The sequence below is a fragment of the Mesoplodon bidens genome (genome assembly GCF_964165515.1).
Source record: "Mesoplodon bidens genome assembly, contig: HAP1_SCAFFOLD_116, whole genome shotgun sequence".
NCBI lineage: Eukaryota > Metazoa > Chordata > Mammalia > Artiodactyla > Ziphiidae > Mesoplodon > Mesoplodon bidens.
In genome coordinates, this window is record NW_027672444.1 from 549718 (window position 1) to 565919 (window position 16202).

The 16202-nt window shown below is 38.6% G+C and overlaps 1 protein-coding gene across 1 annotated transcript; it reads left to right on the plus strand.

Moving 5' to 3' along the window:
* Positions 1–5482: 5482 nt before the first annotated feature.
* On the plus strand, positions 5483–7338 carry LOC308610205 (transcription initiation factor TFIID subunit 7-like). The gene has a single exon (XM_081259437.1). The coding sequence runs from the start codon at positions 5700–5702 to the stop codon at positions 6747–6749; it is 1050 nt and encodes a 349-aa protein (XP_081115563.1). The 5' UTR covers positions 5483–5699; the 3' UTR covers positions 6750–7338.
* The last annotated feature ends 8864 nt before the right edge of the window (positions 7339–16202 follow it).

Below are 16202 nucleotides of genomic sequence, written 5' to 3' on the forward strand. Positions count from 1 at the left end.
TGAGTGTCACAAGAAGAAGATAGGAAACCACAGAGTTGTTAAACTAAAGTGCAAAGAAAGAAGACAAGATTGTATAAAAGACAACACAAGCCAGATACCAAATATCCAAATATTAGAGGACATTTAACAAAAGTGATCTGAGGTATCATTCTTTATAAATGTCTCTCACTGCTCTTTAGTGTAAAACAGGCAATGACTAAGTAAAAGTACAGGAACTTATTTTTGCTATGTTACTGTACAGACCTCTGTTGTACGTGGTTAGGATTAGTAATGGGAATTGCCCATATTATTTTATTACGTTTCTTTCACAGAAGCCAAGTGAAGATCCAAGGTAAACATTTTTTCTCAGATCAACTTTATACTGCAAATGAAAAATTTATTCTTCACCATCAGACAAAAACAGTCTGGAAGAAAATGTAGTTTTTCAGAGGAAAATACATCAGTAAAGGGACTGATGAATAATCAGGAAGTCAACATATCTAAGCTGTGAATAATAGACATTAGAATTTAAAAAAATAAATCACATACACATACACAACTAAAACTGACCCATCAAAAATTTCATCTTCTCACCACCCTTAAGCCAAAACTAGGGCAACAATTCTCCCAGCAAGCTTCACTGCCACTGCAATGTTGTTCAATAGGACATTTCCAAACATTTAAAAACTGACCTGGCCACAACCCCATAAAAGTCTACAGATCATAAAGAACTGTGCTGGGATTATAAACCACGCAGAAGACAAGTCACTAGGACATCATTTTGACAACAAGCAGCAAACCCTGCAGCATAGGAAAACCCTAACAGGAGAACGAGGTGCACACCCCTCTCTCTGGGAATGCAAGGCCAGGACTGACACCCAAGATGCTCTTCTCTCAACCTCAGCAGTGGTGCCTTTCACAGAGCAACTATGCAGTCTCCCAAGACCACTGGGAAGGAGAGTCTGATACTGACAGTATTAGCTTGCCACGAGGCCATAAGCGAGGGAATGTGTGTGGTCTTGGTGAGAGAGCAGAGGTTTGGGAGATGTTGCTTTATATTGGATTTCAGATCAGGAATTTGTACATATAGCCCGCAAACAACGTTTCTTGAAAACATGTGAACATTCTTGAGTATGACAGCTCCATGTGAGGGGTCAGAAATGGCAGTCAAGTTCGTTTCACTGGGTAACAGCTGATTTGCGGACTGGAAAACAGGCTTCCTTGTTTACAGACATAACCACAAGGCTGCCAGGTGTGCACTAAATCCACACAAATACACAGTTGCATTGGGAGAGCGACCAAACATGTTTTACATGGATTTATTTCAGAGAGGGAAATGCTTCATGTAAGGCTCTGTCAGTTTAAAAAGCAAGAAGAATGACCATCCACCTTTCCCAATTCAAGCCCTATATATCATAAATATGATAGCTACACACCACCAACTGATTACATACATCACGAGCTTTGATGAATAGAAAGCCCCTAAAAAGATAGCAACAAAACGAAGTTAGATCTTCATGTAAATACATCACCAGTTAAACCCAGTTAATACAACTATTTAGTAGTATGAACAGTATCCATACAGAATTGTGTATAAAAATAAATAAGCTCAAAACAAGGACCTGGAGGGCTCTGCTACGGAGAAAACAGAACAGAATTCAGCCTACTGGCTTGGTAATCACTCTCTGAACTGCTGAGAGGCCCCTTCAGCTCCTATGTTCAGGATGGTTGAGATTTCAGTCTCACTTCTTTAAATGGTGATATTAATCGTTCTCTAATTTACCCCCCTGTGTGAGGAGGATGGACCTGCGATTAAGTGTCTCAGGAAGAAGACAGGAAACCACAGAGCTGTGAAACTCAAGTGCAAACACTGGGGATTCAACACTATAGTTTATGCAACAGCAATTCACATTACCATTTGCAAAAAAGTAGTCGGTTGTCCAGTGGGGATTAGAAACATCCATTTAACATGAGCAACTGAACAGATATTTTACACAGTAACTACTTCAAGTACTATTTAAAATCAATTCTCTTTGTTTTCTTAAGCAATTGTTAATCCCCAATTTCCTGATTACTACCAAGTAAGTCACCTGAAGATCATCTAGAGCCATCTATTTCACTTAGCAAGCCTAAAGCTATAATTCAACCATTTTATTTACTGTTCTGTGACAAAAATTACTATGAACAGCTATCCCCTGGATAAGAAATCAGGTAATGCTAGTTTGACTCACTAAATCTGATTTACTGAGTTAATAAGCCAGTTGATTTAGAATAGGTCTAATGCACATTTTTCATCCATTCTGCATTAAACTATTTCCCATGCCTAAAATGTCTTTTTTCCCATTCATACGTATCCAAATTCCTACTTCTGTGCTGTAGGGCTTCGCTCAACTACACCTGCCTTTAATCAAACTTCTCTCACATGCACAATTGGTGATCATTTTAGTCTCCTCAAGACTCCCACGGAGTTACCTCTGTTGTGACACTTGAGAAACAACTTGAAACTCCCAATTACTTTTAATTTTTCTTCCTTAGAGGGCTCATTAGGCAGAAGCCATGTGTGAGTTACCTTTTTTCCTCTACACAAAATACCAGAGACCACCCACATAATACAAGTTCCAAAATAAAGAACTCTAAATGACTGAAAAAGACAGGGAATGCAAACAGGTTACCTGTTGCTTTTTGCACTTTCTGCAGGACACAATGGCCGGAAACCAGACACTCCAGGTGGTAGCGCTTCAGGAGGGTAACATTCTTTACCAGCAGAGTATTTCCTTCCATTACTTACAGGCTTCTTTGCGGCCAAGACTACGTTTGACAAAGCATGAAAAGAAGGAATCAAGATGCACCAAAGGTCTACAGAGCCAATGTCACACGTGCACACGTCGAAAGGAATCAAAAAGGCACTTGACAACGATGCCAAGCCCATTAAAAAGAGGATCAGTTTTGTACAAAGGTTTTCCATAAGCCAGCATTTTTAAAAAACATAAGTTCTCTACAGTAACAAGTTATTTTAACTAAAACAAAAGTATTGAGATGTGCAGAAATGCAAAAATAAAAGTTTAAAAAAAATCCCAAAGTATGATACATTTTATGTATCATGCAGAAACACTCAAGTTTCCTGAATCTTAGAACACCTTTGGCATTTCTGAATCTCAAGGACACAGGAACACAGATACACCCATGACTTCTGCCAAACAGAATCTTCAGAAGTAGACCAAAAGTTAAATTTAAGATGAATTTTTCTATGTAAAAACAATACAAGTTATAAGGCTGCAAGTTGCTGGGGGGTAGGTGAGTCAATTTTACCCTCCTATAAGCCTGTCAACCTTCACTGCTCCTTTGATTTCATATAGAAAACGCACAAAAAAACAAATGAAACCCACTGGATTAAAGAGTGAAATGTGGAGACTTACCCTATATTTCAGTAGTAAAGAGGCAAGTATCTTTATAGGAAACATTTGGTTGCAAAAACTAGACCTACGTGTTAATATTTTACTTAGAACAAGCCATATATTAAAATTCACATTTAAATATTTAATTTGAATTTACTGAAAACAAACATCATAGGTTAAAATGGTTATATTTATCCTTCAAAGCTACTATATTTTATGTTATTTTATTTATTTATTTTAATAGATCTTGATTGGAGTATAATTGCTTCACAATTCTGTTAGTTTCTGTTACACAACAAAGCGAATCAGCCATATGCATACACATGTCCCCATATCCCACCCTCTTGAGCCTCCCTCCCACCCTCCCTATCCCACCCCTCTAGGTCATCGCAAAGCACCAAGCTGATCTCCCTGTGCTATGCTGCTGCTTTCTACTATATTTTAGCAGCATTAGGATGCAGGGTAAAATGGAGTGTATTCGGTAATATAGGACAAATATTTCATAGAGTGTAGCTTATTGATAATCACCACACGATCCTCTGTGATTTACATGCCTCTTAAAAATATATAGGAGGGCTTCCCTGGTGGCGCAGTGGTTGAGAGTCCACCTGCCGATGCAGGGGACACGGGTTCGTGCCCCGGTCCGGGAAGATCCCACATGCTGCGGAGCGACTGGGCCCGTGAGCCATGGCCGCTGAGCCTGTGCTCCGCAACGGGAGAGGCCACAAAAGTGAGAGGCCCGCGTACCACACACGCACACACACACACAAATATATATATATATATATATATATATATGTATTAAAATTTTTTAAAATTACACTTTTCTTGTTAGGAGATTAAAAAATTTCTAATAAAAGTTCCCATCTTTTATTAGGCATACATAAGTACAATATAAATGTGACACAATTCACACCATTATTTCACCCCTATACTCCCCTGGATCTAGGTATATACCCAGATACTGATTTGGCTTACCTCTATGTCTCCAAATAACTGAGGCAAATACAAAAAAAAAAGCCCAAGAAATAAAATTACTCTTAAAAGAGCTCAATGAGCTTGTATACTGCAGTTACATTTCCACTTTGTTTAATCATGCTTACTAAAAAAAAATGTTTAACTGTTCTCATTCCATGATGCCCTATTATTCTGTACTAATTTTACAGAATTCCAAATACGTTGTACATATACATGTTTTATTTATATATCCTTCCATTTCTAATATCATAGCAAAAGTCAATGTAGCTATTTTAAGATTGCTTTACATAGGATATAAATTTTTAATAATAATATCTAATTAGTGTGATATCACAAATCTTAACTTCTTTGAATGTACTATTTGATTATTAAAATATCACTCTCTTTAGCGGAGGGGGTAGCGGAGGCGCGCGGGAGAATCCATGTCCTTCTTAGAACCGTTTCCTCTAAATACTTTTAAACCAACAGCTCTTGGCGAAAGTCTTCATCCCTTTAAGGCTAAGTTCTCGCGAGACGACAAGACGCCGGATAGCTTAATCGCACGTTGTGCCTGCGCGCGCTGGGGCAGCTCGCACTTCCGCCCGAGGCGTGTTGCGACTCACAGCAGCTGCCGGTCTCGCGTGGTGACGCAGCTGTTTTTTCTCGGCTAGGTCTGCTGTAACGGACGGAGGCCGCCTGAGCTGCGGAGTTGCAGAATCTGGCGTTCGGAGCTGCGGTTCTTGGCGAGATTTCGCGTTGCCCGTCCTCAGCCGTTTCACCGATAATCAGCGGATCGCTTTGCCAAGTGCCGGGAAGAACAAAGGAATTCGGAAGGAGACTCTCGGCTCCCGGCCGCCTTTCTCTGAGTGGCTTCGTTTCCCGCTCGCGCCTGTCCGGAGAAACTGGACTTATAACCGTCACTGGATTGTAAGTACCCGAGGCGAAGAGAGCTCACTACGCCCCGCTTTTTGCGTATCTTTGTTCCGGGAGAGTTTGTGGATTGGGAGTATCTGCTGAGCCTTACTTTCTGTGCCGAAAATCATTCCGTAGGAGCCGCCATTTGCTTTCCCTGCGTTGTCCTGCAGCGGCAGGACAACCTCTATCTAGAGGTTGGAACTTGGCATTGCAGCTAACAGATTTAAATGGACCTGAGTAAGGCAATGCGTCATTAACGACTGGTATTGTCACAGCATATTTAGAAAGACTTGGAACTTAATTCCGAATAGACGCTTAGTTGCTCTCCTACCTAGAACTCTTTGTAATTAAAGACGTCAATTTATAAAGAACTGGTCTTTCTGTTGAAATAGCTGAAATTTTTTAGTGCAACAAGTGGTTATTAGAGAAAAACTGAGTCACAAAGAAGTAAAGATGAGTAAGAGCAAAGATGATGCTCCTCACGAAGTAGAGAGCCAGTTTATCTTACGCCTACCTCCGGAGTATGCCTCTACTGTGAGGCGGGCGATACAGTCTGGTCATGTCAACCTGAAGGACAGACTGACAATTGAGTTACACCCTGATGGGCGTCATGGAATTGTCAGAGTGGACCAGGTCCCATTGGCGTCAAAATTGGTAGATCTGCCATGTGTTATGGAAAGTTTGAAAACCATTGATAAAAAAACCTTTTACAAGACAGCTGATATCTCTCAGATGCTTGTCTGTACAGCTGATGGTGATCTCTATCCTCCTGTTGAGGAACCAGTTGCCACTGCTGATCCCAAAGCAAGCAAGAAAAAGGATAAGGACAAAGAGAAAAAGTTTATATGGAACCATGGAATTACTCTGCCTCTAAAAAATGTCAGAAAGAGAAGGTTCCGTAAGACAGCAAAGAAGAAATATATTGAGTCTCCAGATGTGGAAAAAGAAGTAAAGCGGTTGCTGAGCACAGATGCTGAAGCTGTCAGTACCCGTTGGGAAATAATTGCTGAAGATGAAACAAAAGAAGCAGAAAGTCAAGGCCTTGATATCTCTTCCCCAGGAATGTCTGGCCACAGGCAGGGCCATGACTCATTAGAACATGATGAGCTTCGGGAGATATTCAATGACCTCAGCAGCAGCAGTGAAGATGAAGATGAGACACAGCATCAAGATGAAGAAGATATAAACATCATTGACACTGAGGAAGATCTGGAAAGGCAGCTACAGCACAAGCTAAATGAGTCAGATGAACACCACCAAGAAAACGAGGGAACTAATCAGCTGGTTATGGGAATTCAGAAACAGATTGATAACATGAAAGGCAAGCTCCAAGAGACCCAGGACAGGGCAAAGCGACAGGAGGATCTCATCATGAAAGTGGAGAACCTGGCTCTCAAGAACAGATTTCAGGCTGTGCTGGATGAACTGAAACAAAAGGAAGACCGAGAAAAGGAGCAGCTCAGCTCTTTGCAAGAAGAGCTAGAATCACTCCTAGAGAAGTGAGGAGAGTTTTGATACTTAATTTCATTCCTGACAGTGGTCAGCCTTGAAAGAAAAACTTTGTTTTCATCACCTGGACTAGACAGTAAAACTTTGCAGTAGTTCCCAGTTTCCTCCACTGCCTTCTATTGGATTTGTTTTATAATTGTGAATTTCTATCTCATTTGTTTTTTGGAACCACTTCGGTGGGTGTTTGTCCTGTAGTAAGTAGGAATGTATAGACAGATAAATGTAGGGAAGTTGTAGGATTAGTGGAGTGAACAGTTCAGTTTGGTAATTAATCACAGCTTCACTGCAGGACTTTGCTGCTGTTTCTCCGTTTACCAGAAGCTGCCATTGCTACTCTGTGATGCCATCTGAGATAAATTAGTAGATTCTAGTTTGGTGGCAGTGAAGTTTGTTTACATACGTTTTCCCATGCTGTAGCTATTTTCCCAGTTATTCAAAGCAGTTTTCCACATTTTGCATTGCAAATCATTTCATAAAGTTGTTTTAACAATAAATAAAAGCAAGTAATTTTCACCTTAAAAAAAATAAAATATCACTCTTGAAATAACAATTGGCAGACGATCATAAGCTTTTTTTTGACTTCATAAACACTCTTAACAACTTATTTAATACACTATTGTCCAAGCAAGTTGATTAATAGAGAATCAAAAACATACAACTTGAAGTAGAAAAAAAAAAGCTGTATTTATGAAGATGTTTACAATAGTTTATTTGAGGTTATTTCCAATTTTTCACCAATTTAAAAAATTGACCTACTCAATGAAACCATGTGAATGCAATGTTAAAAAGTATAACTATGAATCACAGAATTTAAATTTAGTATGAAAAGATAAGAATGGCAAATTATATTGAAGCTATGTGGAATTATGTTTATAGACAGCAGGAAGAGAAAATTAAAATGTAAATATTGCTTGATAGGATAATGGGATTAGAGGTGGTCTTTTAAATTTTTCATTTTTATGCTAATACCTTTATAAAACCCAAAAATCTTCAAACAACACATTTTTTAAAAATTGTGGTAAACGACACAAAACAGAAAATTTATAATTTTAACCATTTTAAAGTGGACCGTTCATTGTTACGAAGTCAACAAATTTTTAAAACTTTCAGAGGGCACCTGAATGAAAGATGTGTTGTCCACTGGTGATTTTAATGTATCTGGTATATAACTAAAGTCACCACAAAACCCTTTCTGGGAAATTGGCAGATCATAAACATAAAAAATTTATTTTGCTTTTTATTAAACCTTATTGTTTTGCTGTTTCAATATTCAAATTTACTCACAAGAAAGAGTCAGTTTCATATTAGATTTGGTTTCACAAATGCTGCTCCTGCTATTCATTCTTATCACCAAAAAAAAAAAAAGACTATTTGTGACTAACGATAATATGTTACAGAAAATAAAAAGTTAAAAGGTTTTCAATCTGCATATCTGGGAACCTAAATTAAAGCATCACACAACATTTTCAAAAACAGAAAAGCCATTTGATTTGACTAAAATCTTAGTTTTAAGATGGCAGAAAGTACCTTGATAATTTTCTTTTAAGAAAGAAAGAAAACCAAGCCATTAAAGAGAAATTCTTCCAAGAGAACTGAAACATGCTATATACCTCTGACTTGGCACTCCTTCTATCTGGAGAACTTGTTTGGTAACTGTTTTCATCACAGAATGATCTAAAGTAAAATGAATTGAAATTAGAGTAATTATTTTCCAATGAGTGGCTATTTCCATTTAAAACCAAAAGCCAACTAATTATTGCTTTTCCCAGACATTTAAATATGAAATCTACATTATATAATTATACACTTATTTCCCCCTTTGTGTATTCTAATTTCTTCCTCAGAAACCTAAGATGCCATCTTGCAGACTGCCCACAGTGGCTACTATTTTGGCAGCAGCAAAGGTCAACTTGAAACATTTTGCATCTGAAGTGGCTTTGGATACCTTTGGATACAAAGTACAGTCTGAGCACCGTCCAGACGCTTAGATACCTAAAGAACATCTAAGATATCAAACCAGGGCATCCAAGATAACAAACCAAGTCCTGATATTCCCTCAAAAGCTGCTCCTCCCATCAGCTCCCTTCTTCTAAGTGATACTACCCAGTTGCACACATAATCATCAACGACTTGTCTCCTTGTTACTATTTCCTTCATACCTCACATCTATCTGCAGGTCTTGAGAGCTACACCCTCAAAACACAACCTGAATTCAACCACTTTTCATTTGCTGCAAACTTCCAACCTAACCTAGGCCATAAACATCTCTTATTTGGAGCACTGTGATAGTCTCCTAACTGGTCTCCCTGTTCCTCTTCTTTTTTTTTTTTTTTTGCTGTACACGGGCCTCTCACTGTTGTGGCCTCTCTCGTTGCGGAGCACAGGCTCCGGACGCGCAGGCTCAGCGGCCATGGCTCATGGGCCCAGTCGCTCCGAGGCATGTGGGATCTTCCTGGACCGGGGCACGAACCCGCGTCCCCTGCATCGGCAGGTGGATTCTCAACCACTGCGGCACCAGGGAAGCCCCCTGTTCCTCTTCTTTATCCTCCCAAGTCCCTTCTCTATACCAGGTCACCTTATTCAGATACGATTTGGATCATGCCTTTTTCCAGTTCAAACCCCTCTACTCATTTAGAATAATCCACATCTTTACTCTGGCCTTCAAGACTTTACAAGAGCAGACCCCTGGCTAGCTCCTTGACCTCATGTCATACCACACTCTTCTTCACTCAGTACTCTGCCCAGATTGGCCTCCTTGCTTTTCCTTAAATACTCCACCCACCTACATGCCTACATACTCATTGCCTCCTTGTCCTGGAATGTGCTTACTCCACATCTTCCATGGCTTGCTCCTCTCTTCATTCAGGTCTCCGTTCAAATGCCACTTCTCCAGTGAAGCTGTCCCCTAACAAACCTATCCAATGGAGTCCTACCTGCTCTCCCTCACTCTCCTTACATTAAGATAGTTTTGCACTTCCTACTCTCTAAAATTAATATGACTTATCTGTTTACTCATTTCTATCTGATGTCCTTCACTAGAATGTAAGTTCCATGAGGGCAAGACTTTTGTCTGTCTGGTTCACTGCTTTATCCCTAGTCCCTAAACCCGTATCTGGCACACAGAAGATGATTACAAAATTACTTGTGAATCTGACAAATGAATAAAGTACTCCTGGCAAGAATTCAGAGGCTGCACAGGAAAGAAAGAATGCTCTTGGTGGAAGCAGGCTTAGTATCTAGGTTCACCTCTATTCAGAGTAGAGATAAGAAAAATTGACAAGTATAATTCACTTTAGTTAGTACAGTAGCTGCTAAAAACATAAGGGAAGTGCAACACTAGAAAAGTACAGTTGAAGCTTGAACAACATGGGTTTGAACCTCGCGGGTCCACTGACACACGCATAGTTTTCAATACATATGTACTATCGTCCTACATGATCCAAGGTTGGTTGAATCCACAGATGTGGAACCACTGACTATAAACTTATACCCAGATCTTGAACTGTGTAGGGGTCGACACCCCTAACCCCACGTTGTTCACGGGCCAACTGTATATGATGAGGAAAGTTAAACACATTAAGTTTTAAAAAACTGTCAATACCTGAACAAATTGTTTTTGTTTTGCTATGTGTTCATCAATTTAAAAAAAGTGACCACATACCAACAAGCAGATTTTTTCTTATATCCAGAACGAGCAGAGTTCTGTTGGTTTCAGGGGCCTTTAGTAAAGCCTTTGCTCCTTCACTGGTGAGGCCGCACTGCTGCAGGTCAAGTGCTTTCGATGAAAGACAAACGTCACTTGCTAACTCTACAGATTTAACATATAGACAACTCTCATTTTCTCACGTGTGGAAGAGTCCTGCACAAGACAAGTCATGGCAGGTTTGTAATTTTGGGTATGGAAAAAAACAGAAACATATATGCACACACATAATGCATAATCCAATTTAAAAACCTCTTCTTGGATGTGCAGTGATAACCCTGGCTTTAGTACCAATAAATCATACAACGTATTTTACAATTACAGAACTGAAGAATAACTGTATATAACCTATGAGCAAAAAGCATCACAAAATGAATCTCAGTTCATAATTAGCAAGGGCGGCAGGGGCATGTAAACCTCACAAGCAAAACCTGGTGGAGCTCAGAAATGCACTGCATTCTTTTGATCATGATCTTCAGCTCCAAATCACACTTGAAACTAGTTCAAAGGGGAAAACAAAATAGAAGAAATGTAATAACTGTTAGTTTTAGAGGAAAAAAAGACAAATCTAAGAGGATACAAATAATAAAAACTTTCAACAATGTGTGAATAGAGAATACATACTAAAAACCTATCATGAAAGTAGGATGGTCAAGAACCCTCGCAGTAAAAGGTCAGACAAAACCCAGAAAAACTGATCATGAATTCTAGTAGTTCTGGGGCTGAACAACCTACTCATTTAAACCAAAGGGATCATCACTAAAGCACAGGTATTAAAAAATATTACATGAAAGGAAACTATCATGAGTCTTTTGTTTAAGTGTTGTGTGGACCATCACATTAAAATAACTGGAGTCTTTCAACACCCCCATGACACATAGAAATAGCAAGTCAGACATACGGATCTGACAGGATATGATACAACCCTTACAAACTCTCACTACACTAAGAATGGACACAGGGTATAATTAACCAAATAGCCAAATTAATACAAACAGCCAGTAAACCTCACCAGTCAATCAAATGAATACAAAATAAAACAAAATGTGGTTATTCTCCTATCAGATGAAGCCAAGATTCTGTAAGAAAAGCCTTTAAATAATGTCTATACCCTTTGGATCCAACAACTCTCTTTCTAAGAATTTAACCAAAAGAAATAGTCAGAGATATAGGTAAGGATATATATCAGAGTACTATTTGTAACTGAAAAACTGGACAAAGCTTATATACAAGAATGGATAAGCTATGTGCACTGTGGCATATTCATATAATGGAATACTGAACAATCACAAAAAATGATGTAGGAGATGCAAATTTACTGACTTGCTAAAATGCTCATACTAAATTAATTGAAAAAAGTTATAAAATTTGGAGTAATCCCACTTGCATAGAAAATGGAGAGGTACTCATTTTTGTAGTTTCACATTTTTTTACAAGTGCTACAGGCCAGTGTTTGTGAGAGGCAGGCTTCCCATCTACTGTTGGGGTGGACTACAAATTGGCATAGCCTTTCTGGGTGGTAATTTGGCCATGTGTATCAAATGTCTTAAAAATAGGTCACACTTAGTCATTCCACTTGTAGTACCTTATTCTACAGAAGTAATCCCGATGGACACAGAGATGTATATACAACGTATTCACATTGTTTCTGACAGGGAAAAGCAAACTGTCTAAATAGAATTGCAAAGAATTGATTAAACTATGGGACATCAATACGACGCAATACTACATGATACATCTTTAAGTGAAAAAAGCAGGAATGTGAAATAGCAAGTATACTACAATTCTATTTTTGTAATCCCTAAGTGTACATATATATTTGTAGAAGAAAAAAAGACTGAAAGTATATACGCCAAAATGAACAGTGATTATATCTGGGTATTAAAATTATAGGTTCTCTTGTAACTCTGTATTTTCTGTAAAGGATATATGCAACTCTTAGAGAAAGTTTAAAAGCAAAATAAAAGCTATCAGTAAAATGAGGCTTTAAAACATCCTATCACAATAGTATCATGCCAAAAGCTAAGCATATTAAAAATTCAATATTTTCAATTTTAGAATTTCCCTCTAAGCCATAAATCCTCACTAAGAGATTCTGCCAAAGCACTTGCACCCAGGTCACCAATGAGCGGGTTGCAGTTCAGAGTGATGCGCCTCAAACCAGCCATGCAGTCAAGATCACGTCTCCTGGAATGAAGACTCTCAGCCCAGGTTTCTTCATGCCTTCTGGTAGTCTGATACTTCAAAGATTTAATGGGATGAAATTAAGATGCTTGAATAAGGAAACAGGGTGTGCCTGAGTATGGCTTCTTATGTCAGAGATTTACACACACACACAGATCAAGCATATATGCCAGGAGCATCAACCTGAGAACTTCAACAGTCACTTCTGGTTTACGAGTCCAGTGAGTGACCCAGATTCTGCTCGGTCAGTGATTAGATTCTAGCCACTGCATTTCCTGTTTCTGAACACTTATGTAAAGTTGGACAACTCAATTACAGTCTATGAATTATTTTCCTTATCTTCTAAGTCAGGGAATTGGTTCTAAATTCTATCTTTGCTGAGGCCCTATATTTCATCATCCTGTCCTCCAATGGCCTCCAAACACCTGACTGGGCAAATCATAAGAAAACTTTTTAATATGCATCTTATTTATTAACAAATTATATACACAAAGTTCCATACATATAATTTATGTACATGATAAACTACACAGATTTTTAAAAATAATACAAAGGTAAAAATGTTCTAATATTTTCTTTTCCTAACTCCTAAGGCATTATTTTATTTTACTTATTTTTTTATAAAGATTTATTTATTTATTTGCTTGTTTGTTTGTTTGGCTGTGCCGGGTCTTTAGTTGCAGCATGCCGGATCTTTTAGTTGTGGCATGTGGGCTCTTAGTTATGGCAGGCACGTGGGATCTAGTTCCTTGAGCAGGGATCGAACCCAAGCCCCCTACATTGGGAGCACATAGTGTTAACTGCTGGACCGCCAGGGAAGTCTCAAGCATTATTTAAAAAACTATATTTACAAAATGTATCTCACATGCTACCTAGGGTGTGCACACAAGCTTTAGAGGCCTGGACTATGCAGAGCCAGTTTGATGTGCCTTGGGAAAATAATGGTTTGACATTTAAGCAAAAGTACTGTCTTGAAGATATTCAATTCTTTATATTCATAAAGTAAATTTTGGTAACAGGGAACACTGACTGTCAATGAAAAAAGTCTTATTACATTCCTGAAAATGTAAAAGACTCAAAGTGCCTTTGTTACTCTAAAAGGAAAATCATTAGTGTCATTTTTCTATTAACTTATTAAAACTCCAAGCAGAAACAACAGCAATCACTTACACGGCGCTTAGTATGTGCCAGGCACTATTTATACAAATAAGTGCATTTAAACCTCATAAGGAGGCATAGAGGTTAAGTGATTTGCCCATGGTCACTAGCTATGAAATGGGAGAAAGGGGATTTGAACCTAGGCCATTTGGCTTCCGCACCCAAGTTCCTGACTGTTTTCTACCTCAGGGGTCAATGGACTTGCCCTGTATAGGCTCAAAGAAGTTCTCAATTTTTAAAATCTAAATTTAAACATTTCCAGATTTCTGGGCTGTACAGTTACTGTTGCAACTACTCTGCCCCACTGGTGTAGGGTGAAAGGAGCCATAACTACCATGTAAACAACGGGTGCGACTATGTTCCAGAAAAACTTCCTTTACAAAGCCAGGCGACGGGCTGGATCTGGCCCACCAGCCAGAGTTTACCTATCCCTGATCTGCACCATCAAACTATTAAAAAGCCTTCATGTCAAATTATTAACTAACTTTAGGCCTAAATACAGTCATTATAACCACTGTAAAGTTGTTAAGGCATATTTTAAAAACTGTATTTACAAATTGCTGATGTACTGACTTTTATTAGTTTAAAAACTACAACAGCTAATAAACACTTGATTCATTTAAGTCTTGAAGACTAGAATGGCATAGTTTCTTCACAGTATTACAATAAATGTTTTCAGTAAAATAATACATAAAAGTATTATTAGGTAGTATATATTAAATCTCTTATTTCTAAAATTAAGTGGACTATCTTTACTAAATGGTAGAATCCCAAACTGAAAACTGGTCATATTCTTTCAGCAAAATGAAAGCTGCGCTCACATGTATCAAAAGGCAAAAATTAGGGCTTCCCTGGTGGCGCAGTGGTTGAGAGTCCGCCTGCCAATGCAGGGGACATGGGTTCGTGCCCCGGTCCGGGAAGATCCCACATGCCGCGGAGCGGCTAGGTCCGTGAGCCATGGCCGCTGAGCCTGCGCGTCCAGAGCCTGTGCTCCACAACGGGAGAGGCCACAACAGTACCACACACACACACACAAAAAGACAAAAATTAACTGCCCTCTGTATCAATATATTAATGTGTTTCAATCACATATGTTTTCATGAAAGTTTAAACATAAAATCACCTTTAAGATCTAGGCCATGTGATCTGCTCCATGCCATGTCAGAATACACCCCGTGACGTTTACTTAACTTGTCTTAAGTGTGATAGAATTCTTTATACCTTGACAAATAACTAAAAGGAAAAAAAAAAACCCACACACACAAAAGATGAAGAGCCTATACATTTGTCAATCTTGACTTATTTGCTTTTCTTGAGTCAGTTGGAGGTTTATAGCCACATTCTCAAAATCATTAACTACAATCTTCCCAAACAGGTAATTGACGAACAGATGCATTCTAAAACTTGTCAATAACAAAGTGCTATTCCACTTTACAGCAACAGTTTAATTCTATTTAGATACTAAAACTGAATACACTGAATACTGCAAACTTTATTCCCAACCACTCAGCAAAGTACTACATACCTTTTCAGATATAGGAAAAAAAAGAAAAAAAAAAAAAAGCATACGATTCTTCCTATTTTCATTTCCAAAGATACATCCCAATCTTAATGATCAATCAGCGATTTAAACGTCAACTGTAAACCCAGTATACTGCTGCTATGCAGTGTACTAGAGCAATAGAAGAGAGAGGACCTCAAACCCTCTGTTCCCTCAAATTCAAAGGCAGGCTTCCTGACCCCTCCAGACCACTACTGGACACAGGGAAGGCACACTAATGTTTCAGGACCCCAACCAACAGTCACCTGCTTTGTGATTACTTCCATGACACACCCTCACCAACACCAGAGTTTGCTGCTCCTACGGGACGTTACATGTATTTACTATTTTAACACATACCACAGTGCATCATAATTATGATTGCAGATAGATGTTCTAACAATTGAAAGAGAATGATGACTTTTTTGCTCTTTACATCTTGCTATTTCCCTTCCCATAATATTTCTTGAAGCGAAACCATAAAATATAGACAAACACAAAAAACAGAAAATATACAAAACGTGTGCTTTGCACCTTAACACAAACTTAAGTAAAATTAGTTCTGACAGTATCCAGCATGACAAACTTCCATGGTACAAATGAGAATGGACCAAGGTTTGAGCAGGTACAGGAGATAATCCAGGCATGAACAACACCAAGGAAAGGTAGACAGGAAGTAACATGGTGTGTAGGAAATCACGACACCAGTCTGATGGGAAGAGACTTAAACAAGACTGAAACTCACTTCCTAAACCTCCATCTCCAACTGGACAATTCGCAGGACACAGGTGCACCAAAGTGGCCAATTTATTCAATCCCTTTAATATGGAGGAAGAGTTTAAAATTTTACTGGTTTAATTTG